This window comes from Phalacrocorax carbo, chromosome 1, assembly GCF_963921805.1.
Source record: "Phalacrocorax carbo chromosome 1, bPhaCar2.1, whole genome shotgun sequence".
NCBI classification, from domain to species: Eukaryota; Metazoa; Chordata; class Aves; order Suliformes; family Phalacrocoracidae; genus Phalacrocorax; species Phalacrocorax carbo.
The window spans coordinates 126,404,347-126,431,191 of record NC_087513.1 but is presented as its reverse complement, the minus strand read 5'-3'; the positions used below and the strand labels follow the sequence as shown (position 1 = coordinate 126,431,191).

At 34.7% G+C, this 26,845-nt stretch overlaps 1 protein-coding gene across 8 annotated transcripts in view; it reads right to left on the bottom strand.

The window, feature by feature from the left end:
• Positions 1-26,845, bottom strand: part of DMD (dystrophin) — a 1,139,896-nt gene that overhangs the window by 703,799 nt on the left and 409,252 nt on the right. For all 8 annotated transcript variants that reach the window (XM_064473561.1, XM_064473589.1, XM_064473531.1 and 5 more), the window contains exons 24-30: positions 26,072-26,227; positions 23,548-23,718; positions 21,017-21,199; positions 19,359-19,493; positions 18,465-18,614; positions 10,628-10,789; positions 2,592-2,702 (exon numbers count right to left, since the gene is read on the bottom strand). In XM_064473561.1, coding sequence (XP_064329631.1) covers positions 2,592-2,702; positions 10,628-10,789; positions 18,465-18,614; positions 19,359-19,493; positions 21,017-21,199; positions 23,548-23,718; positions 26,072-26,227 — 1,068 coding nt within the window. The remainder of the gene's footprint in view (positions 1-2,591; positions 2,703-10,627; positions 10,790-18,464; positions 18,615-19,358; positions 19,494-21,016; positions 21,200-23,547; positions 23,719-26,071; positions 26,228-26,845) is intronic.

Sequence of the window (26,845 nt, the reverse complement as noted above, 5' to 3'; positions counted from 1 at the left end):
TTAGTGCTATGGAAAAAGTTGACTAGCAAATTATTGTTAACTGTTTCTCAAAATTCATTAAGAGGGTGACAGCAAGTATAGCTCTTACATAAGCAAATCAAAAAATGAACAAAAGGAAGGACTGCTTCACATAGCATTGAGTTAAATTGTGTAACTTGCTGTTAAATGAAGTTGAGGATTCCAGCGATTTACAAGACTTCAGAACGCATTTAGACATAAGCTTTTAAATACCTCGGACCCAGAAGTTTCTCAGCTGTGAATCACTGGGGAAATATCACATAATGTTCACCTTATTGTACCTTGTCACTGTCTTCTGCTACTACTGAAAATACGGGTTTGGGCTAAATGGATCTTTGGTGAGAAGTTACATGAGCATTCTTAAATGCTAAAATGTGTAGTCACCTGAATTTATTTCACATCAACAATTTAACTGATGGTAATACTAAGACTTCATGGTCAGTAAGCAAACCTGGATGGCGTAGATAAAGAATACAGCAACAAATGATGGGAGAAAAGGAAAGCCCACAACTAAGTCAGTATCATTCCTTTTTGATTTGAGGAAAATGTCTTCTTTAGAAGAAAAGTACCCAAAATAATAACAAAAAGCCCTAGAGGTAATTAAATATTTTTAGATATTTAACACTGTTATATTTTATTACATTATATAATGTTAAAATATCAATAGGAATAAGTAATTTGGTAAGGGAAGGGAGTGAACTATCTTTTTAGTCTGACAAATGTTATCTTAAGAGACCGATGAAAGAAATAAACATTTGTCTGCTGTATAATTTCTTCCCAGAAAGAATTTACTATTGAATTTCCAAAAATAGCCCTTCCTTAGAGGAGATTTCACTTTCATATAAGAATTCATAGCCTAGTAGGTCTTAAATCTCTATGGCAGAAATAGATTTTTATTTTGCTAACCGTCCTTTTCCCCTTAAATTTAAAAATCAGAACTTAACACATGACCTACAGTAATCCAAAAAGCCAGGATAAATTTGGTCACTTAACAGTTGTTTTACAACCTCATTGTAATAATTTATTTTCATAATTGTTTACTTTTGGTCTAGATAATTGAACTAATACTAGAATTTATTATGTCAAATTAGAAATATTACTTAGCACAAAAAAAAATAAAAAAAAGATGTATGCAGTATTTATTTATAAGTGTGAATGTTCTTCAGGAAAATAGTAAGTAAAGACAAATCTTTGAAATTGATTTACCACCAAAGGTAGTGCACAATGATGGAAAAGAATTCAAGAGAGTTCACTGCCCTAAAATCAAATATAGTCATAAATATCTGGAAGCGAGGGTTCAGCTTTTACGTTTTTGGTACTTGTTATTTATATTATGTATGCAAGTTTGCTATTTTTTGTTCATATTACCTAATGTAAGCAAAATGGGTTCTCAGAATGACCCCACCAATTAGTCAAAACTCAAACTGATGCATATGGTCATCTAAAGAACCCTTTTGAAGAAAAAAAAATCTGCACAAAGAAGGCTTAAGAATAAAAAGGGCACCTAGAAAGCGTAGTGGTCCCTTGCATGTTATATTTAAACAAACATTTAGATACAAAGTAATCTGATGCCTGGATTTGTCTGATGAAATGCAGGCAACGTCACAGGTGCCGCGGAGGCCGGCAGAAGGTGAGTTAGTGCGAAGGAAGACAGAAGAAAATAAGGAAACATAAATATTCTCAACAAAGAAAAGCTATCCCTGTAGATAAGAGAAAAAAAAACAACACAAAAACAAAAACAAAAAAAAAACCCTCAACTTGTTCATTTCAAATTAATTAACAGTTAAAGAGCCATTAATGTTATCTATTATAATATATAAAACTGAAGCTAAGGCACCTAGAAATATTTGCCCGAAATGAAGAAAAAGATGGCCTTTTTTACTGTTTATACCTTAACAGAACTCTTTGTCTTTCCTAATGAATTTTAACTATTTGTTTTGCAGCCTGTGGAACTTTGGCACTAATGCCAAAAAAAAAAAAAAAAAAAAAGCAGGAAAACAGTCAAGAACCCATCACAGATTAATGGGTAAAAATGTGTATTGTTACTAAGTGTTAATTAAGTCTTCTCCAGCTGCAAACAGGACTCTCTATGTCTATTAAGCTGGATTAAATAATGCATTATCTAACATTTTAAACTGATGGCTGCAATGCACTGCTAAGGATGGATTTGTCTTTCAAATGCAGTTCTACCAAATATTTCCAAATATTTGAAGATACTTTTAACTCTAAATATTTTCAAATCTCTCCGAAAGCATACCAAAAAGCCCCACTGTAGTTTTGTTTCTTGCAAGTGCAGCACATTCAAAACACCCCTTACATATTGTCGCCACCAGTTGGTTACGTCAGCTCTGCTTACCCTAGAACTGTTGCCAACTGGCTAGGAAGACTGTAATAGATAAATGAGCAGTAAGAAGATGTGGATGGTATGCTTTATCTACCCTAATTTCCTGCTTAGAAAGGGGCAGCTAAAACAGAAGAGATACCTTAAGAACATTTTACACTATAGCAATAGCATTACTCATGCTGTTTGTTTGCATGAGTGAAGGAAGATGGAGGAAATAAAATTTGCGTACCTGTGCCACATCAATTTGGGAAAGCACTCTTTTGGCAGCATCTTTACCTTGGTTTCGTTTCTTCATTTCTTCCAAACTAATCTCATGGCTTGTTAATTCAGATTGTATTTTCTATTGAAAAACAAAGACAGTAATCAGCAGGGTTTGAAGAAAATACTTATGCTGTTAATATTATTTGGAACAGTTGATTTTGAGAGATATAAACCAGAAGTAATACCCTATATACAGGATCATTAGAGGAAATTATTCAAAGAATTACTTGTTCACCACCTTGTAAACTATTCTGTTTAGTTTCTCTTGATCATAATAAAACCTTCTCCTGCTCAGACATATATAACTATGACACTGTGACAGTAATGACATAATTTTGCTAAGGAAATTGTGATTAAATTGTGCACAAAAAAAAAATTATTTCACCTGAAGGAAAGCAAGTATTACTATTGGGAAGAAAATTAAAAATTATTCATAGAAGAGAAAAATACCAATCCAAAAGTGATTTGCTTCACTATTCTTATTTCTTATTATTTCCACAGTATCATCAGGCAAGTTGAAAGAAAACTGATCAAAGTATGCTGTACGTATAACAATATCTTCATGTCACAGAGTAGTGCTTTATCTAAAACAGAATTTGTGGCATCTTACCGAACAGAATCTATGTTCAGTATCTGTAGATATGGTAAATGCATAATGACATGTAGTTCATTAATACACTAACTGAATTAATTTTCTGACACATATTTCTGGTTTTCTCTTTCTGCAAAACCAGCGTGCAATCAAATTAGCACAAGAAAAATGACAGCCTTTTTGATTCACTATAAATCGACCTTGCACAAAACAATTAACTTAAGCTGTTGGCTAGTGCAATGTCATGGAAAAGAACTCCCGTAATGTATTCAGATACAACATAATTTAGAGTGATTCACATATCCATATGTTTAAATTGTTGGGAGATGAGAAACTGTTATTAGCAGAATTGCTAGACAAGTACGACTGAGAACGATTACCCCATGAAGTAAAGACAAGGTATGTCCCCACCTGGAAAGGTATTTGAGGCCATTGTTCTTGCATGAAAAGTGATTTTAAATTTAACCTTCTTTTTCTATAGTATATTTTCTCAGATACACTAAAGACTAGCTATTAGTTTAAATATATGCACATGCATTTACCTTACACTACAGTAACTTGTACTATGTGAAAAGTGTGTAGTTCAAAAAAAGATTATAAAGAATTATGCAAACGAAGAAAAGGGGTTTTAAAAGTTTGCTTATAAGTAAAAATGAGTATATATGTATTTTTAATAACATCTTCATACATTATTAGGTAAAAAGCTGTGTAGACTGTATGCTGTCTACTTCATAGGGGTATTACATGGTTATAATGGCTTGTATAACATTATGTCTTGTATGTAACAGTACTGCATTGAAAGCAGTTTTGCACAAGTTATATTGGAAATGTATTAAAGTAATTTAAAAAAAAAAAGACTTAGGAAAATACAGAAAATTATTAAGTCATTACTAAACTTAATTGAGGAAATATACTTACAAGTCTAAATTATCCATTATTACTTACAGAAATAAAATATTTTCTGAAGCAAAGCATTTGTAAAAGCAAAACAACTGACAGAAAGCTGTCTATTTAGATGAAGTTTTTAATTTGAAATTATCATAACTGCACATTTTCTCTATTTACTGAATTGAGTATTTACCCAATGGACAGTAGTATTTGGAGCAAATAATAGAATTTTTCTAGATATGATATTTTAGTTTTGAGAACAAAAAGATGGTCAATTAAAAGGACAATGCAACACAAGGTGAGATGGTTTATTAAATAGTTTATTTGCTTCTGCACCTCATGAATTGACTGGTTTTTGGTTGTATTTTCCAGTTTACTTTGTTAAATCACAGAGTCACTCTGAAAAGCAAATAATTGAACAGTTCTTATCTAAATAGGTAAGAACAGCACAGTACAGATAAGAGTGGCATTTAAGCAATTACGTATTATGGGCCATTGCACAGAGATAGTGTTGTCTTACTTATTTTAAATTGCTCTACAGGAGAGGTTTACTCTAATAAGTTTGTTCTTTCTAATTCTGCATTTTGATGTTAGAGTAGGTGATGAAGAGTAAAACTTTGCAGCAAAAATGACTTTATTTTAATTTCTAGAACATTAAACTATAATGTAGTGTATGTAACTAATAAATATCACTGTGCTTAAATTATTCTGTCCTACAGACTAAGGATTCTCATTTTCCATCACTGGCATTTTTTCAGGAAGTTTATTAAGTTGTAATATATATATAAATATATATATAAATATATATATAAATAAACTAAAATATTAGTACTTGTATATATATAGATATGTATATATCTCTATATATAAACTAAATGTATTTACAAGACCAAAGGTATTGACTATGCCTATTCTCATAAGGATGACTTCTAGAGCAAAAGAATTTCAGTCCCAAGGACATATAATACATTATTTATCTCAATCACTAGTCTTAACTTTAAAAACCTGAACAGTGAAATGCAGACAGTCTTGCTATATTGACAGCAAAAAGCAGAGAATTGGCAGTGTAGCTAGTTCTTGGAAAAACCTTTCCTGTCTTGAATCAGAGAAAGGAAAGCCAAAGGAACCAGCATGACTATTTGTCTCATTTGAAAATTGTCATGAACTCACAAACCTAGCTGCAATCTCATGCTTTGAGAACAGCATTAAAAAAAAATGGTAACAGGGTATAGAAATAAACCTTAACATTATTTGCAAAGGAAATTGAACTAGAAGGCTTGATTATCTGTCACTTCCCATCAATACCCACTACCATAATTAAAAAATCAGTCACCATATTTACAAAAAACAGAGACATGCCAATCAGCAATAATCAGCAAAATCATAACAATGCAAAGTAATTTGGAAAAAACCCAAGAAGCCAAACCCCCAGCTGTCTGTATTTAATTAAAAAGAAGTTATTTTATTATAACCAAAGGATAAAAATACAAAACCATAATATACACAGTACTAAAGTTGTGGAGTAAAGGCTGAAAAGACAAGATTAGATGGGTTGTACATCTAATGAGCAAACACAGATTTTAGTATGAGTAATGCTGAGAAGATTAAACAACAAAGAAAGCTGACAGTTCCAGCTGATGTAGTATCAGCAAGCTGAAAAACATTTGAAAGAACTGCTTTCACATGGCAGGTTAGGGATATAATTTTCCACCCCAGAACTGGGGGAAACCTCTCGTCTCTATTTTCTGCTCCTTAAGAAGGAAGAAGACTCTGTTGGGTCTGTAACTTCAGGAATGGGGCAAGGTCACAGGAGATGTGTATTACAGTGCACATTATCTTCCAAGGCCTCATTGTATTTTATTGTATATTAGTTGCCCGAAATTCGTAACACAGGGAGGAATTGCCTTGCAGTCAGTATTGACTATACCACCAAGATGAGCAAATTGATAAGTTCTCCAAAGCAGGATAAATCCAGAAGGAGGAAGATACAAGTGATATGTATACTGCCATGTTCCAAGATGGGACAGGGGAACCCTGATGCCACTTAAACTTATAATAAGCAATGAATAGGTGAAATATTTACTATGGGCATGCACTGTAACGAAAGCAGCCAGTTTAGTAGCCTCAGTTTGCTTTAAAAACTTCCACAAAAAAATATACTAAACATAATGAATTACATGTCATTAAACACTGCTACAGGAAAGGGATTAGGTTAAAATAAAGTTGCTAGAATTAACGACGTTTCTTCCTTTTTCCTTCTGCTTTCTCTTTCTCTTTAAAGTCCATTGCAGAAAAGTATTCTCTAAATTCCTGTTTACTAACTATAACCCTGATTTAAAAAATAATTTCCTGTAAAAAAGGGTTATTTTCATCTGTGACAAAAAACTAGCCTAATCCTCAAGGAGAAACATGTCCCATTTTCTCCATGGGAAGTTTTATGAAAGACATTGAAATACTTTCCATTCTAAAGCAAAGATTTATGGATACACAGGGTGATACATTAGACAGGTAGTTCCTTAAAGAGAGGACACCTGGATCTCTTGGGTTATACATAGTAAACAGCAAGACCTTTTTATGCCTCGCTCTGACTTTGCAGGGTTGGTGCTTTCCTCACAAGATTTCTTTCTTGCCTAGCAACTTTCAGTGGCATCCCGAGCTATAGACAGAATAGAATCTATGGTAGGTAGATGTAGGTAACAAGCTGCTCCCAGCGCAGCATCTTGGTTTGCTTTCAGATAGAAGGTTTTCCCCCTAATTTGGAGGATGCCACAATATAAGTATGTTGTGCCCTTCTCATAGAGGTTTTTAAGCAGAAAATGCTATTCAAAAAACGCTATACAAAATTAAGTAAGCAGTTATTCTATCCTCTACTACATCCATGTTCCTCTGTCCATATTCCACATCTTCCAACAAAATACATCAGGCAATACTAGTACTGGGCAACTGAATACTGTTTAATTCTCAAGAACTGAAAATTACATAGCCAGAGCAGTAAATCTTTCAGCAGTGAGCAGTTGATCTGAAGGCAAGGGCCATTACATTACCTTAAGTTTCTTCCACTGCTTGTTCTAGGAAAACAAGGTCTAAATTTAGCCTAGAACACACAAGTTGCTCTTGGGGAGATTACTCGATACGTAACAAAAGTTTACACTTCTGAATAATCAGCTATTCCCTCTTTGACCACTGATCTACACATGGCTGAACAAAATAATTCTCACAACGTCCCACGAAGAAAACTGTAAATATTTTTTAAATTAGACATTTTACTAAGTAGACAATTGTGAATTCTTTGTCCCAAAATTTTAGTCTGAAGGCAATGAAGCATGGCATTATTCTTGTCAGGTAACACATTGCACAACTGAACAGCTCTGCCATTACATCATCGCATTAGCTTTGGCTTTGGACATAGCACATGATATTTTAAGAACAGATTAATAACCATCTGCACTCAGAAAATAGGCATGTAGTGATTATCACTACAGAACTGTAATTATTCAAGGAGTTTATTTAAAAGGTGAACTATATTACTTTTGTTTTTCTCAGAAACATGTTGCTCATTTCTTCTCCACATTGCATTTTACATAAGTCATACATACATACATACATACAGGGAGACCAACAGACAAGTGATTTGTCACATGCAGGTGAGAGTGAAATACGGGTATTTTCTGTCGCGTAATCTAAAAGCCTCCATGTAATCTCTTAGACTAAACAGCAGTACAAAGTGGAGATTCTCTCTCCCACCAGGAGTTATTTAATAACAATGCAACAAATAATTATCTGAAAATTATTTTGTCATATATATATATATGTAATATTTTCAGTACTGATCTATTTTATTCCCGTCACTTAAAGAGTACTTGCAAAAAGGTCAGCATTTGGCAAATTCCTGTGATGATGACTTCATTCCCTGTATTTTCTTGGTAAATTTAGAGACATTAAAGACACTTCAGCTGGGATTATGAAATCAAGCATACAAACAAATACTATTTCCGTATGGAATTGTTTTAGGCTTTCCCTCACTCGAGTTTTTTTTTCATGATTACACCTTGAGGAAGCTGAACTGATTTATCTGTGCAGTTGCCGTTAGATTGTTTTGTCTTAATACCGTATCTTTAGCTGTACTCAAAATGAGTTGGGTGGCAGTGGCTCTCTAGCACTAAATTCTCAGTGCCACATGGTGGAGTAAGAAGCACACAGAATTTACATTCAAAAAAATGATTCAAAGAAGTTGAACAGCACATACTTAACTCCCCTTTCTTTCTGTCAACTTTCTGAATAAACTAAACTGATCATTTCATTTAAACAGGGGAGCTAAATATAATTTGTTTTCTCAGATTAATTTCCAATCGGCTGAACCAAAGATTATCCCTCCTATCAAAGCTCTAAACGGATTTGAATTTTTGAAGCAAACACACAGAGCTCCCAAACCCTCATGAGTTTTCTGATTATAACTTCTCCCACATGTTCTTTCAGAAATGCAACACATATTGCTGAACAGATCCCTCAGCATGGATAAACTGACCCCTGCCCAGAAACCAACATAACTGACTGAAAGATTCCCATTACAGCTGTGCAGACACTGTGGTAGGGTATCTTATATGAATGAACTATTTTCTGCTCTACAAAAGAGCTGTGCCAGCAGAGGCTCTGCAGGAGATGTGGCTGTTCAGTTTGTGCCTATTCAGCCATTGGTTGGCAATGGCCGTTCACTAAAGGAATGACTCAGTATATTTACCCGCATAAAATTGATTGTTTATTGCTTTTCCCTCTAAGGATTTTAAAGAACTCCACAACCCAATTTCAGAGAACTTCAGTATTTGCATTAAATCTGTTTAGTTGTTAATTAAGGTTTTTTTTTTCATTAAGTCTCACTGGCATCTTAAAAACATGAAAGGGAAAAAGTCAGCAGCCTCTATGTTGGTTTTCCCACAGTGGATGTAGCATAATCAGGTGAACTTGACATCAGACAATAAAATCTCAAGAACAAAAAAAGTTCTGCAAAAGCACTGAGCTGAAATTTTCCAATGAAAGTGTGCTAATTAAGGTTGGTCGAGTTTTATGCTGCTTCAGTTGCTGGAATTACATCTTTTTTACACAGTCTGTGATCTTTGCCAATATTGTACATGACAACACATATAAACCAGAAGTGTCCATGGGATATATGAAGCACCACAGAAAATTGCTAAAATGCAACTGTCCAAAAACACACTTTCCTATCAAATATTTCTTTTGTGTTAGAGTTATAATTGCAACACGAGAAATTAAACTGATACATCTTTAACAAATGCTGATTTATATCCTATTTCATAAAAAATAGTTTACGTTATTCACATTGCAAGGAAGGAGAAAAATAATTCAGGAAGGTCAATACACATTAGGATTCAAACTGGAATAATAATTTATCTCAATCTGATCCTATTCTTATACGGATACAAGTTAGAAGCAAGTGAATTAGAATCAGTTTTAAAATAAGATTGAATGCAATTATGGTCCTGTTTTCTAAATATAACTTTTTAAAATCAGACACACACACATAAAAACATCTGCATGGAATCTAAGCTTAGATGATCTTAAATATATTCAGAGCTGAATATATGTAGCCCTGAAAATCATGTTTTATCTCCTTTAAAAATAAAATTTTCCATGTCTTTTGAATTAAAATCTAGATAGACATACCTTTCAGTTGCTTTTTATATGCATAAGTGTGTGTGTGTGTGCGCATGTGTGTGTTTGTAGGTACATGCAGCTATTTTTATGTGTTTTCAGTTTCTCTGTAGCCTTTTTGGTTTGTTAGTTTTTTTGCACATTGCCTTCTAAATTTAGGTGGAATTTACAGAAAAGTTGCTGTACAATGTACACTGTTAATAATTTTGTACCAGACGCCTTTGATTTTAATTTGTATCCTTACCATTTTAATGCTACATTAAAGCAGATGTTATAGAAGAAACAATGAAAGAGTAAAAATGAGAGTTAGATATACAATTTTCTTTCAAAGGCTCAATAAAACATTTCTAAAGAATGGGAAAAGATTATTCTGTTAAACTTGCACGAGCTGTAAAAACTGAAGTGTAAGTACATTTATGTGCACATTATGAACTAATTAACAATGCTGTCTATGTTTCAATAATTTAGTAACAAATCCTAGGCCACATAATCGGCTTTGTAAAGGTGCCATCTGAGAGTGGTGAGGATAATGAGTTTCTTCTTTCTAGGATGGGAACTGGATTTTAGAGTTGCATTTTTTATCTTTGTTATTTTAAAGTTCCTACATAGTCTTCCATGACATTTATAGTTCTTTACATCTTCTTGTCAGGTATATATTATAAACCAGTAGGAAAATATAACTTTACTAGAAAATTAGCTTGAACTTCTCAAAGTAATCCTGCCTACAATTTACTTGCACTTTCTAACGATCATGTCGTAAATACCCTTTATTAATATGAGGCTGAGGGACAACCAGTGACTCTTTGGCTGATTGAGAAAACCACTAAGCACATCAGTTCAACCTATATATAACATACCTGTGCTTCCTGAGGGACCTGTCCAGCATCAACTCTGTCTGCAATGTAGGCTGCTAGCTGTTTGTCAATAACAGCAAGAGACTCTTGGATTAAGCGGAGGGTTTTGTCAGTCTCCTGGGCAGACTGAATACTCTGTTCAAGACTCTTTTGTCTTCTCACAGCCTGAAAACAATGACAACGTTAATAGTATTCACAGTAATAATGCGTATAATACATTTTCCCCACTATTTTTTTAATGCAGGCTAAGAATCAAAAATAGTACGCCTGACTTGTCCTCATCCACCTTTTTGTATGACAAGTTGCGCATCTTTTTGCCACCCATTCAGTTCTTTTTAGTAAGAAAGAAACAAACAAAACCCCAGATCTAAAAAATGCAGAACCCTGAAACACCAATGCATGCATTGAGGATTTCTATATTGAGTGGAAGTTGGCAAAGCTGCATAATATAACCATCCTGATAGTGCAAGTCTCTCATTCTGAGGCATAGTGGTCCTCCTGATCTTATTATACAGTTCAAGAGATTTTGTTTACTAAGAATAGGGTTACTGTCATCACAATCCCATCTGAGACAATCCACTTCAGTAAGTGAGAGGGATAAAGACTCTCTTGAGAAGGAGCTCTCTTATATGAAGTATAAATATCTGTCAGGAACACAGGCAATGCCTACTCTGGGAAAAAAAAAAGAGATGGATCCTTGTCTTGTCTGTGGACTTGCCCAATCTATTATGACTGTAACCATAGTCTCTTTTAGTCTAGAAAGTTGACTCTTGCTTCTACTCCACCGTCAGAGCCACAGGGGATTGCCTACCATCACCTTTTATAAAATCCTTTTTTGAGAAGGGTGCTTCCATTTCAAAGGACCTCCCTTTATGGTTTAACAAATCAGAACAATAAATTCCCCTTCCAAGTTGTTCTTAACACACAGGTATATTTAAACACTTGACATAAACAGTTAGCTTTAACTATTATTTGTAAGTTTAACATGGTATTTACCAGGTAATAAATAACTTGATACTTTCTTCCATCCGTCATTGTGTCCACTTGCAGACTCATATTTTACTTAGACTACAGCTTCTGCCTAGCAGAGTTTCTGCTTTATACAAAGCACATAATAACTACCAGCAATCTCAAATGCAATACAGTTTTTCTCAGTGTAAGCCCAGCCATACTGCTGACTATAGAATAAAGTGACTAACTTTCCTTGACATGAATCAAAGGAGGAGGGAGAAAGCAAGCACTCTTTAAATAACATTGCTTGGTCTTCTGCCATTTTTCAAGTCAAATCACACTTTTTCTCTTTGGTGAGCCAGCTATACTTTAATTTGATTTCATATCTATTACAAAACTTTTGCCTTGAACAAAAATACCTCTCTCCAATTCAGTGAGAATTCTTGATATATCTGTACCTTCTTCACAGAGCTCAGGTTCTTATAGAGCTTCACATTTAACAAATGAAAAAGATTATTTTTGCGAGCATTCTTCCTAGGTGTTTGACTTTGTTAAAGGAAAGGGATCTAACCAGTATTTACTATATTTGTTTTTGTAAGCTGATTTGTGGTTTTTCAAAACAGCTGATCGGATAACCTGGTATCACTGCCAGTTTCAGGAACTTTCTGCGGATATGAGTATATCAGGCTCATGCTGTCAGCGTTAATGGAAGCACCTGAGCCACTAAGGTATTATTACCCCACCTGATGAACCATTAAAACAATATAACTTCCCAGTACAGTACTAAGGCTTGCTACTTAAATGACTTTTACCTTCATCTGATTTGAGATTTTATATTACAATGTTCTCAGCCTGTCAAAGGAACTTGGTTAAAAACCACAGTTTCCATTTACCTTGGTACTCCTTACTACTAATTTGTAAGCCTGGCTAAGGTTCAGGCACCCTCTACCTTTCCATCTCCATCACTATACAGTAGATCGAAAGACACATTACATCAGAAACATGGTAAGTAGCTTTCGTCATCCCATGGGTAACAACATCCTCCTGGAAGCAGGGAAGAAAATCTCTCTGCTTTTACTGATCTCTTTGGATAACTGGTAGGACTAACCTAAATGCAAAGTCAATTCATACTGAGGGCTGCAGTGTCCTGATGTTCAGAAAAACTAACCGTATAAAATTAGACACTGAGAAAGTTCCATTCTTATTAGTCATTAAAATAAGTGCCTGCACTTTCTGGTCAATTCAATATCCTGGATACATATTTGATGCTAAGTCATTCTGAAAAACTACTTGGTATAAAAGAAATGCTTGAAGCTTTAACCTTTGTTAAATACTGACCCATGTTAACTACTATTTGCAGTTAAGCACTTGCTTAAGTATAGATAAATTTCCTGCCAGCCTCAGGAGCAGCCTGCATGCATGCAATGAAGTAGTAGTCACTGCATGAAAACTCAGAATAAGTATTAAAATTCTATGACAAATATGTGGTGATTGAAAATTTGTCATCTCTGGGCTCATATCAGCAGAAACTGTATATCAAAATCCTGGAAAAATTAACACAGTCCCAAACCAATTGATAAAATATTAAAGCAGATAAAGTTAAGAAAGAATTACAACAAATCCTTCCCTGAGTCTTAATTTTTATGCCTGGAATTCAAACAAATATGAAGTCAGATAAATATATATGCATGCTTGTGATATCCTTATGCATGCACACACACACAAAGACAAAACATTCCCTTTTCATTGTCCTCAGAGAGAATTTGATCACAACCTGAGAACCTCTGTGACATCTTGTATCTTCCAAGTGAGGTGAAAGCACATCTTTTCCAAAAACCGCTAACAGTTTAGATGAATGAAAAGATATTATCAGACCAAGATGTGAATGCAATGGTATAAGAGAGGAATTATTTTGGCAGTGGGAGCAGAACCACACAGCCAAATGCTGGGAAATGCCACCTTCGCAGTTGCGATGATTTTCTTAGATATGAATGGGTGTTGCTTTAATTTTTGTTGTCTGCATTGCTTACTGGGAACAGATGGATGCCATCCTGCACACTCACCTAAAGTCAAGCCTCTGCCCTGACCCTGTTCAATTCATACAACAAATGCAATGAAAGAGTCTTCACAAAAATCTTATAAAAGGTACAATACACTCATGTAATGTAATATATTTCTCCAGTACCTATGGTCTGACTCAAAGACCTACTCCTGTTCACTAAGTAGGTCCCTGGCGTTGCGGAATACTTATTAATGCAATCAAGGGGAATGCCTCAATATGGAGGAGGCTTCTTCCTCTCTTTCAGTCGAAAGAGAGGTACTAATGGAAGTAAGCATTAGAGGGCTTTACCAAAAGGGGCAGACATACTACACCCTTACATCTGTGAACCTGAGTTTCAAATTTGTCCTTAAAACTCTCATGTCTATGTATGAGATAATCTATATACTCATACTTTTAAGACATGTGAAAGTTGAAATTTTATATATCTATAATATTAAAATATTTTAATTTCTGATGTCTGTTTTAGGGGGTTGTTTTGTTGTTTTGGGGGGTTTTAGTTTTTTTCTCTAAGTTGTTATGGCTTTTCTATTTCTTTGTGGAAGAAATAGATGGTTTAACATCACAGTGTATAAATGGATCTGAGGACATTATACGAAGCTCTAGCTCTGCTATCAGATCATAGTCAATAAAGCTGAAGGCTTTGGTCTCTAAAGAGAAGTGTCTGACAGCTAATTGCTAAATAGGAGATTCAGGAAAATAACCAACTGTTTAATTATTTCTGAGCCAGTGAAATGTTGACAGCTGTCAAGGAAATGAAAACAAAACAAAACAAAAAAAGAAATTCTGCTGTCAGGCACTATCAGAATGAAAAAGAAAAGAAAACATACTTATGGACTGAATTTTTTTATTAAAGTCTCTACAGGTTTTCATAGATTTTTAGTAATTTTTTATGATTCAGCATATAATTTAATTTTTGTGTTATGGTATATTGCATAAATATGATTACAAATTAACAAATTAACAAAGATCAATGGTAAATGCAGGAAATGGTAATATTGCATATTATTGATATAAAATGCCATATTAAGAGAACGGCTGCACTGAGAGGTAAATATCAGGAAAGCTGGAGGTGCTCAGTCACTTATGACTGTAGTTCATTCTCTGATGAATGTTATAAATTTATAGTTGTCGACATTGACACTTTTTCCTGAAATAATACCTTTCACCTTTTTAATGACATTAGTCACACATGCAGTTACCAAGATGCTGGTTAGAGATTTATGGTTAAAACCAAGTAGAGTTTTGTTGTTGAGGCTGTACTCAGGTTTTGCTGTTGAGAAAAATAGAACAAAACTTTTCCAAAATTATAGTACTTTTACTACAGGGTACATGTATTTATAATGCAGAAGCAAATTCATTAATTAGATTATAAGTTACAACTCATGGAAAGGGATCTGTTAAAAAAGGCAGAAATACGTTAAGTTGTTTTGTTTTGTTTTGTTTTTGGCTCAGTTATACTCTCTAATTATTGAAAAATGTTACCACAGGGTAAAGTTAAAAAGTAAAAAGTTTAAAACTTTCAGCTTGACATTTCCTTCTTAACTTGTTGAAATGAGTTTAAAATTTAACCCAAATTCTTGGCAATATAGTGGTTGTGTCTGAGATATATTACACCATCTCTGTACATTTCGCATCAAAATGTTAATGTGTTAATTTCCACTTTTTTTTTTTTCAATCAGAGTGGATTAGTGTTTAGGCGAACTAAAAACACCTTTTCTAACATTGAAAGCATTAATTTTGGGCCCAGGAATTTTTATTACCCTCCAAGCTAGAAAGAATTGTTCTGCAAATTCTAGTAATATTTCAGTGTGTTTTTAAAGTGGCTACAAATATTTGACCTTTCAACCCCAAAGTTATATATGTCTTTGATCAGCTGTATTCCAAACCTGCAAACTATACCAAGGAGGAATTCTTTATCTCTTTAGGTTATCACTGCAGACAGACAGTGCCTCAGAGCCTGTATAAGCAGCCCTCTTAGCAGTCTTCAAAGCAATCATGTAGGGATGAGACATGAGGAATTCTCTCTCCTCTTGAGAGGAGAACAAAACAGAAAAATTTTGTGAAATGATGAATGTATGCTCTTTGAAAGAAACATAGGGTAATCTTGAGGGGTGTCCTAAAAGAAATTAAGAGGCAGTTCCCAAGAATAAAAATTGAATCTAGTGTAAAGCCCATCTGAACAAGGCTTCATACAGTTTTCTGCAAGCATAATCTGAGGAATATCTAGCTGACATTTTTGAAGTTTGCTGGACAGGATGTAAAACACTTTCAGCATTACAGGGACCATAGTCACTTGCAATATTAGCTTGAAGTTCTTCAGGCAACACTGTTTTTTATATCCAATATACAGAGTTGTAAGTGAATCAGTCCTTGAAAAGTAAAGGTAGGGTATATATGGCTTATTGATCAGCCCCAGATGGTCAACAGCAAACTAAACACACTCAGTCTTTGTTAACTAAAGAAGATAAGACATACAAACTTGAAGCCATTTTCTGCCTTTAAAAATAAATCTCTATCTCAGTAGCAATGCTGTACTGTCTTGCAGCATCATTCATATGGCAGTGTTTTCGTTTGGTTGCTCTATTAGTAGTGAATAAATACTTCACACATCAGTTTTTGCCCACATGAGCTTATTGTCTTGATAATTACCTGTACCTGCACAATTATTCAAATAAAAATAAATAACTTTACCACATTAGGACAGCCTATTAGTCTGTCTGAGTAGAAGTGACCTTGAACACAAGCTGAATAATATTATGTGCCTACAACGTATATTTATGCAAGGAGAGTGCATTCAGTTTGGATTTCATCAGGGCTACACAAAGAGCACAGAAAATTCAGTGTCAGGAATCTATGAAAAAAAGTGTGTAAGACTTCAGTGGAAAAATTTGTAACACATTTTGTTGCAGAAAACATACAGTAAAGAAGTGGTGTGACTGAGAAACTTGTGATTGAAATAGTTTCTTTACAGCTCTTATATTCATATAAAGATCTCATCATTAGTATTTGACTACTAAATATCAGATCAAGCTTTCAAAGAAGGGGGAGGGCTTCCCCCCCACTTTTTGGCTTTATTTAAATTAAATTGGAAAGCAGTGAATAAATTTCTAACATATTTTGCTTATATACTCATGCAAATTGTCTCCAGAATATCACACAGCAATTTCATGTTGTACTTTCCACATTTAACTCCTGCAACTGACATGCATTTTGATTTAACGCCTATTATTGTGAAGACTGAATAGTATTCATCCATCACCCAGCAAGATTATTTGAAAGTCCTGTTTTCACACACTGGAAGCCCTCTGTATATTCCCAGTTTCCCCCTCCAAGGCAGGAGAGAAAACACAGATACCAAGTAGCAGAATTCTAGGGAATGTATCTGCTTTTAAACAGAAGTTAGATGTTAAAGAAAAAAAAAAAAGAGCATATATACCGAAGGTTATGTTTCATTTTCTGTTATCACACTGAACAGCAATATGGGACCACGTGAATGCCTGCACTGGACCAGAACTACCACCAGGTAATTAGTATAGTTAGTAGAGGAAAGCAGTCCCTTCCCCTCTCCATCCTTCAAGTTTAGGCTCAGAATAGCTGAGGACCCTTCCTTAAATTTTACTGTAGCATTTTTACTTCCCCTGTTTTCAAATGCAAATACATTTCAAGCATCATGAAGAAAGAAAAAATGTTACCGTTGTCATGGTAAATTGTTATCTAACACAGCTGCTTTCCAAAAATCTTTACCTGTTCATTATTTATATAATTTAAACTGAGTAACTTTTTACCATCTTTGTAGCTCATCTTTGACTACGTTCTGGTTCCAGTCATAAAGAGGGTCTCTGTGACCTTTGTTATGTCTTTCCCTAGTAATTCCTTTCTGATTTTCAACAAGTACTGATCTGACATCTTCCTGATATTTCTTTTCATAACTCCAAGATAACTTCCTTCTGAACAGTAACAGTCAGCTCAAAAGTTACAATTTCATATATGAAGTCAGAAGTCCCCCATGCGTATCACTTTTCATGTATTTGCACTCAATACTTCTGTAATTTAACTGCCTTGTTACGCTGTGTAGTAAGGTGGTTGTGCATTGATTTAGAGTTTGTCCCCATCTTTGTTACTAGTAAACTACTAGTACTTGAACTATTTCCTTATGTATCTTCTGGTTATCTTAAAATTCTTCAGTGAATTCTGTTTGGTCCTGCCTTTATACACATACACACACATTTGTATTAGTACGCACACAAATGTACTCCTAGTATTAAAAGTATTACAAGTAAATACTCAGGGACGAGTATCACTGTTTTGAATTGATTTACCAGCAAAAAAGTATGCTGCCCCACTAATGGGATCTGTCAAAGAATTAGTGAAATTTTCTTCATGGAGTCTGTGGAAAAGATTGATAATCTAGCATATTGCTAGATTTGACTCTTCTGCTAAACAGGTAGAATTCTATATTAAATTTTCTTTATAAAACCTTTCATTGATATAAAGACTCTTATTCATTTTTTAGTAAAGAGTATACCTGTAGGATAATGTTACTCATTTCACTTATTAAATTGTCTTTATCTCAATCCATGACTTTTCTTGCTTTTGCATTTCCAGTACTGTCCCCCATTGAACCAGGGATGTGGGGAGTACGCAAGCAGCTTTGTAGTGTGTTGCTACCTACCAGAGTTAGCACACCACACCAATGCAAACCACCCACTTCTAAAATAAGTCTTTGTTTGTGTACTGTTTAGGAACTATACCAACAAAACAACTTTATTTTTATGGTGCTAGACTGTAAGCTGTTTAATGGGACGACAGGTCAATTATTAAATATACCTCCTGCTGCAGTTCTTCCCATCGAGTATTGAACTTCTCAAGCTTCTCATTGATCAGTTCATCCAAGATTCCACCATCAGTTAAAGTCTGAGCCAATTCCCGAATCTGATTGCGATTATCTTCTGGATGTCTCATTAAACGTTCCAAAGACTGAAACAAGGTCAAAAAAGTAGTTTCTTATCCTTTCTGCAAATAAGATTCTGCAGTGCAATGAGAATTCCCCTTAAAAATTTAAGTAAGAAAATTCACATTTCATGCACAATAAAAGTAGAGAGAAAAGAAAAAAAAACAATGTCCCATGTCTTAACAAATATTCCATACTACTTATTACAAAAAGAAAGATTTTTCACAAAGCAATAAATTGGGTGCTTGATTTTAAAAACGTGAACTATGATCCATGAGCTCAGTGGGAGCATTTCTGTAATTAAAAATAAAAAATTTTCTTGAGTGTCTGAATGGATAAAGTTCAAGAGCAAAACTGCATTATCAAGGTACCATTTTGTATTAACTTAATTTCTACCAATTTGAAAGGTTCCAAGAATAAAAATTAAGTAATAATAAACAGAATTGCTGTGCTAGGATGAAAACTTGCCCTTTCTGACATCTTCAACATTTTTTTGACTGTCTTAAGTGAGGCCATGTTTTTTAAAAACGTGTATTTTATTGTCACCAAAGATTGTCTATGACATCAGGCATAACTTTTTTCATTACTCTGTTTCACTTATGTGGATTCGAATTCTAAACCTCATTTGTTGAATCAAGTGAGAACATAGGACTTTCCAAATATTCTGCATCTTGCTCATGTGTAATATTGATTCATAGTTTGTTTTGAATGTAATGTGATTTAAAATTTATCAATACATGTGATTTGATATTATTTATGTCAGCACTTACATCTAGAGACTCAGAAATCTCTTCTGCCCCTCCCTGGATATTTTCAGTTGCCTTGAGTTTCAGTTCAATCTCATTCAACCATTTATTTTCTGCATCCAAATACGACAATAATTCATGCCAACATGCCCACACCTCCTGATGGAGAAAAAAAAATTTATTGAGGTTGAAAATCTCACAGCTAACTTTCACTATTAAAACATTGAAAATATTGCATGTGTCATCCCCAAAACAACATGGTTGATATCTGATGGTTACAGTGCCATATAGTTGATTTTTTCCCCAGTATTGATATTCCAAAGAAACATAATACACAACAAAAACATTTTGATTAAACAGAACAAAACCACAGAAGATAACATGAAAAAGTGAACTCTTCTGCAAAGCACAGCTTGAGTTTTCTTTTTCATGAATTATCCACTTTATATGCTTTTCTGTAAAATTTCTTTGTAATATACAAATATACAAATTATCAGAATTTTTAGACTCATATGTCTTTATTACAAGATGTAGTTAGGTTGCTTATATATTCTGTATATTAATTACATAAAGCACAGATTCGTAAAACGTCTGAAAACACAGCTTTCAAGAATTCTGACTGAAATCTCTATGGAAATTAATTCTAAACCACATTTGGGGCAATTTATAGACCACTTAAGTGCTAGAGTACTAAACATAGTGTTGTAAAATGAAATCATGTTTTTCTTATCCTGGAATTAAATTATTGTCTAATATTTTATTTTTACAACGCCTGAAGATACTTAAATAAGCAGATAAAAATGGTAGTTTACACAACAAGCAAAACATTTAAATTCTCCATAAATCATCTTTTCATTGTTCCTTTGTTGTCAGTAGAAGTTAAACTAATTTTATTGAGATGCATTAGGCTGTTTGTAGATCAAGTTTCCCAGAGTTCAATTCATCTCACCTAACTTTGGTCCTATCAAATGTAAGTGTCTGGTCTAGGGGGAGGTTATAACAGGATACTGCCACACAATAACATCAATGATTAGGGGAAATATAGATTACCAGCTTAGACTACACCTGTCATTTTCCACAGTGAAATTCAGAGGAGATAAATTTTACCCAGTTAAATAATTGTCTTCTATGAAGGTAGTTATTGTAAATTAGCTTTCAATAAAAAACCATACCTAATTCACTGTGACCATTTTGTAACATGCAAATAGTCCTATGGCAATAATCTGTAATGTAGTTGTCCAAAACGGCAGAGTCAACTCAAAATACACGACACATTCAGCTTGCCAGCAGATCAAATGCTGTTCCCGTGCTGAGGCAACACCACCTGTCCAGCTCCAGGGCCATTTAATAAAAATTCTTAGCCATGGAAAAAAGAAGCCTAGAGGAGCTGGTGAAGACAATGTCACAAGGTTGCTACGGAAGCCAGATGCTTGGCTTAGTCTCAGGAGGGATAAGAACTCTGAGCAGCCATTGCTGTCTCCCACCCAAGACCCATCTCCGAGGCTTCTCTCTTAATATGACTCCCCAGCATGTATGATTCTCAAAAAGATTTAGGTATATGGCTCATAGAGCAAGGACAGCCTTGGTCTTCTCATGGTCCCATACGATAATACATCCTTGCTCTTTACATTAGTTTTTCAGTTAGAAGGGCTATAAATACAATGACTGACAAGATATCCAACCTCCAAAGTTTTGCACTTTCCATTCAGTCTGCTGCAGAGTCGCTGGTAGCTGGTAATCAGAACATCAAGCTCCTTTTTCAAAGCCTCATGAGCTGCAGGTGGAGCCTTTGCTATAAAATTATTCACAGAATCAGTAATAAGCTTCACTTTCACTTCTTTCTGCATGGCTTCCTCCTTTGCTCTCTAACAAAAAAAAAAAAAGAAGTTGTAGTCTGGTTTAGCAAGGAAACTTATTTCTAATAACTCTGTTAGAATTCTCTCTGACAGAATTCTGTCTGAGAGAAAAAAAAACAACCAACACCACAACAACAAAAAACCCCCACAACAGCCATTTAATTCCCAGACTTTCTGACAATCTTGAATGCATCCAAAATCCTTTATTTTTTTTTTATTTTATTGCCAATACATGATACCCAATACAATTTAACATCTTCTCATGACTATTGAGTTTTCTGGAGCTCTCAGAACAGTAAAACATTTCAGTTTTGTCCAAGAAATGATCCAAATACCTTTTTAATAATACCGTACGAACCACAAATGAAAAAAAATAATCTGTTGTGTCACAAATTCATGTACCCAGGTTTAACGTTACAATCAGGAGCAGCAAGAGGGAAAAGAAGGAAAATACTTCTGAGTTATTTTCCTCTCCTTGCCACCGGCATTAACCTGCATTTAAAGAGAAATTGAGAAAATAATTTTTCTCCAGTATATAATTCACACTTTAATCAAAGCATCATTGTTGATTTCATTCTCTCACTTTACAGAGAGAGAAAAATCAGCACCATTATTCACCGTCAGTGAATATTAACGTAACACGAAGAGAGGAAAACGTGAAAAGGGAGCATCCTCCAAAACAGCATTTTCTCTCTTAGCACCTAGGCAGAGAAGGTTAGCAAAGGGCAGACATAGGAAATATAGAGATCCAAGGGACACAGAGAACCACAAATGGATGGTGTATTAAAAATAATAATAAACATATCCTATGTAACTGATCTGGAACCACAAACCTGCCACCTTTTCCCTGTTTTAGCCAATGTAACCACAACAAATGATCAATCCAACTCCCAACTTTCTTCCTCCACCTTTTGCTACTCTCCCTTGTTATGCCACCTCATTAATAAGATATTAGATTGTCCTACCTAAAATTGTTTCCTCTCAGTGTTTACAATGGGGATGGTGTCTATGACTGGAGTCATATTGCTACTGGAAACAGAGTGATGGTATACCTAGTGTCACCAGTGTGTACTGGTCTTCACAGGAACTTAAGATGAGAACTCCATGGCCTCAAAACATTAAAACACAAGCTTGTTCCCTACAACCTTCATTCTCTCTGAGTCTGAGGAAGTCCATGAACTGGAATAACTGGGATCAGGTTAACGTTGCCAGAGAAAGTTCACTAGGTTGCTCTTGGCTTTCCCCTTCCCTAGCTGTGGGAAGAAATGGGCTGCAGGATGAACAAAGAGTTCTGGTCCAGATTTTGCCTGTTGTGTGATGGGAGAGGTGGCTGCAAGCCTGTGGGGAAAGGATCATCAGGAGCAGGTGAAGGGGTGCATGATAAATGATGTGGTTATCTTCACAGGTCGAGGTGTCACGGTTTGAACATACTGTACTTCAGCTGAAAGTACAGAATATTTACTAGGAAAACCATCTGTATCTAAAACTATACATTTTGCCAGTTTTACTATGCAGTATAATGTGTAAGTTTGAGTTTTGCTGTTTAATTACTAAAAAAGAGCAGATGTTTACTTTTGATAGATTTGTCTCATTTACAATGCACGGAACTTGTTCCATATGTTTCCATATATTCTATATATTCTGACTGGCATCAAGTCATTTCTGTCAGTAAATAGATCATCAGTTGCATGGTCAGATACTCTCAAACACTGGCAAAACCCTATGGACAATGAAGAGTTTGTGAAAAAAGTGTTAGGTTGTTAAGGCCATACACAGGTCAAACAATTCACTTATGAAATAAAAACCAAGCCCTCATCCACTGACTGAGCAAGAGTATATCTGAGCATGTATCACAAATTAGTGTTATTGTCCAAAGGCCATATTCATCCCACATGAAAGAAACATTGTCTGCCTGAGACCAAAATATGCTGTTCCTATATTGCTATGATAAAGAAATAATAAAACATGCATACTTAGTACATACTACCAGCATTCTGAAGTGCTAAATCTTTTTTTTTTTTGTCTCTCTCTCTAATATAAAGAGAAGATATAAAACTGATTTTACTCTACAAGTTAACTGCTGCTCACACCTGATTCTTAGGAATTATTTCTTAAGTAAAAGAATGTTGAAGCTGTATCAAAATCAAGTATCCAATAAAGCAAAAAGAAAAAAAAGCAATGCAGTATTGTGAAAGACTACATGTATTCCAACTTATTCCAAATAGTAATGACTCCATCCAAGCCGCCTACTACTTTAAATTTTAGGCACCTCTCTAAAAGAAAAAGTAGACTTTCTTTACAACAAAATCTTCAAAAAGAACTTTAAACACAGCTCAAGGAATTAGTTCATCTTTTACCTTCAGTTCCTCAACAGCTTTCTGTAATTCCCCAGGTGTTTTGTACTCAAAATCTCTTTCCAGATATTCTTCCTCAGCTTGTGTTATCCATTCATGCATCTCTGACAAATCCTTTCTGAGACTCACAGTCTTATCCAAACCACCTTTTAATGCTGCCTTTTTAGCATAGGCCTTTAAAGAAGAAAACATTACATGGCACTTAAAGGAAGGCTACTGCACAAACTTGACAATGTTTTAGCCTGAAAAGAACCAAATTAAATCCTATACTAATAACATTGCTGTAATTAGGCAGATGTTTACAAGTAATTAGAGAGATATTAATAATAGGTAACTGAGAAGGTATTACATGTGTATACATCTCTTTTTTTGGCGAGTTGTTGCTGTGCAGAATGAGTTTTCAATGATCCTAGAACAAGACTCTACACCATACGTTGAGGTCATCAGAAAACAAATCTGAAAAAAACATCACCTAAGGACTATCTTCTAAAAGATGCAAAAATAACAACCGCAGCAGACCCTGAAAGTGCATCCAAGGGTGAAACCAGACACTCTTGAGCTATAAAGTCAGATGACCTTCTAACCAGTTTGAAAGTAACTTGCTAGAGAATAAAGCAATATGATTGTTTTCTTCTACCGATGAAATCATCATTGAATCTCTCAGAAAGGTTTATATCCTAACCATAGGTAAGTAATAAAGGAATCTCCTACTGGAAGAAACTCCTTATCTTAAAGGGAAAAATATTTTTGTTAAATTCTTTGCCAATCACTATATAGGGGTTATATAACTTATATAGCTCATATATAGAAATAGAACTAGATGATATTAAAGGTCCCTTCCATCCCAATCCATTTTATGATATGTGAATTGTGCATCAACCTATAAAAACCATCTGTAACTAAGCCATTGGCTGAGCCATCTTTCAATGGTATAAAGAAGTTCGCAACAAAAACAGTTGCACTGGTGCCCTTTTTCAGACTTGGGCTTGCAGAGCTGATCATTCCAACATCCTGGTCTGTGACACTTCTTCAGTAAATGTTATTTTCAGTAACATCAGGAGGAATTTTGTCTTCATATTTGGTCTTAGTTTCTGATGGTTACTGGTTTCGTTACTCATCCTTGAGGACTAGCTGTTAAACATAAATGTTGTTCTACATAAATGTTGTTTTACAGAACAGAGTAACAATTAAAAGGTGATGTTTAACAAGTATAAAAGCTGAACCATATGTGGCCCTGCAAAATTGCCTCTTCCTCAGTCACAGCACCAGAAGAGAGGGTAATCTCCCATTACCTGAAGAGAGAATGCGAATGCCATTTGTTAGCTCTCAACTGCATGTATATCAACTCAAGCTGACTTTTCCAAATCCTTTCAAGAAACCCCCACAGACCAAACTGATTTTTATATTTACTACACATGTGTTTTAATACCTATTACTGAAGAAGTTGTGTTAGAAATGCCCACTGAGAGGCAATAATTTGTGCTGTGTATTGAATGGGACTAGTACAGGCAGATTTTCAGAGGAGTCAGAAGAAAACTGTAACAGACTTCTAACTCAGGCATTACTTGAAATTTCTGTGAGAGAATTGCAAAGATATCTGACTTACTAATATCACAAAAATAAGCAATTAAAAACTCCATATTAGTTGAAGGGGAAAGACTACAGGACTGGGTCAATTAAATGTCTTAGAAATTTCAAAGATCAACTTTTTTGATAACTATGTTTATTTGAAAAATATACAGAGGCTATTTTCTCACATGTAAAGTGAAGAATAATAGTTTTAGAAAACATTAGATCACCTTCAAAGGCAATAGTTTTAATATTATGCAAATATACATTAGAAAAGGTAGACAATAGAATGAGCAAGTAGAGAAACATGAAAGACATTTCCTTTGAGCTTTCATAAATAAAATTCAAATATCATAAATGAAATAATAGTAATTTTTATGTTCCTTATTCTGTAAAATTATTTATTAGGAGTGTCTTTAATTAAAACAAAAACCTGTCCTTTCCTGTTATGCCCCATTCTCTCAAATTCATGCTATCACTGCAGACTGTAATTTATACACATGCGTATGTGCACATACTCTTAATTCCAAGTTATTGGATTCTGAACTCATCACTGTTTTAGTGTCTTATTTTATCTAGAGTGATGACACCTGAGTACAATGATGCAAAAGAAAATGTAACACTAAATACAGAAATTGATTTTTTGGCAAATGTGTCTATACCACTTTCAGAAAGCTAGTTCTGCAGAAGCCATAAATTGCTTTGTTGTTAACTTCTAAGATTTTAGTGTATAACTTTGTTATAAAAATAGTAAGGTCCTGTATTATAACATAAAGAAAGATATTTTGCATGTATAACATGATAAATAAAATTTCTAAAATAGAGGTTTAATTAATATGAACCAAATATGTCTAAATTCAGTTTATATCTACTGGATATGCATAGAAGGTCAAATTCTGCCAATGAGAAAGCTGTTTATTAATTCAAAATAAACCAATCACAGTGGGAGACTTGATACCTGTTGGCAAATGTGTTCCCATTGAACATTGAGATCCTTTAGTTCTGTCTCTATTCTGGAAGCAAATTCTGGCTCTGCTTCACTCTTCATTTTCTTCCCAACCTCATTAACACTGTTCAAACTCGGCTGGATTGTCTGGATATCATTTACTAAAGCCTAAAGGAATAGCAGAAGATTAGGAAAGCAACATTCACGCAAATTTTCAGATATGCTATCCCTATCAAAACATGTCTACATGACATCCTCAGATGTCTTTGGTCCAGATCTCCAGTCAAATGAGCACAATTAACAGACTCGACTATGAAGATAAAAAAAAGAATGAGCAGCTGTAATGCGGTAAATTATGCTATATCAGATAAAGTTCATTTGCACAATACATATTAGGTAAGTTTCAAATGTTATGTATATACTGTATATTATATCTATTACAATGCCTTGATCTTTTATTCACATTTGTGAAAAAGCATCCCATCACAATGGTGGGAAATTATTTGTGAAGCCATCTTATTAACTTAAATGCGGCTTAGCCGCCAGCAGCAATCAGTCAGCGAGGAGCACAGCGGCGGCAAGGGCGAGTCCTGTGGCTCAGCGCTAGACCAGGGCAGGCAAAGTGGTTCCTTGTACCCGAGAAGCCCAGGAGTGAGTAGAGGGACCCGTCAGGAGCCGGCAGCTCTCGCGAGCAAGGCTGACGTGCAGCTGACGTGGCGTGGGCTGTTGCCAGAAGCAACAGCAGGAGATTTAAACGGCCCCTAGGGAGCGCGAGCGACCAGGACG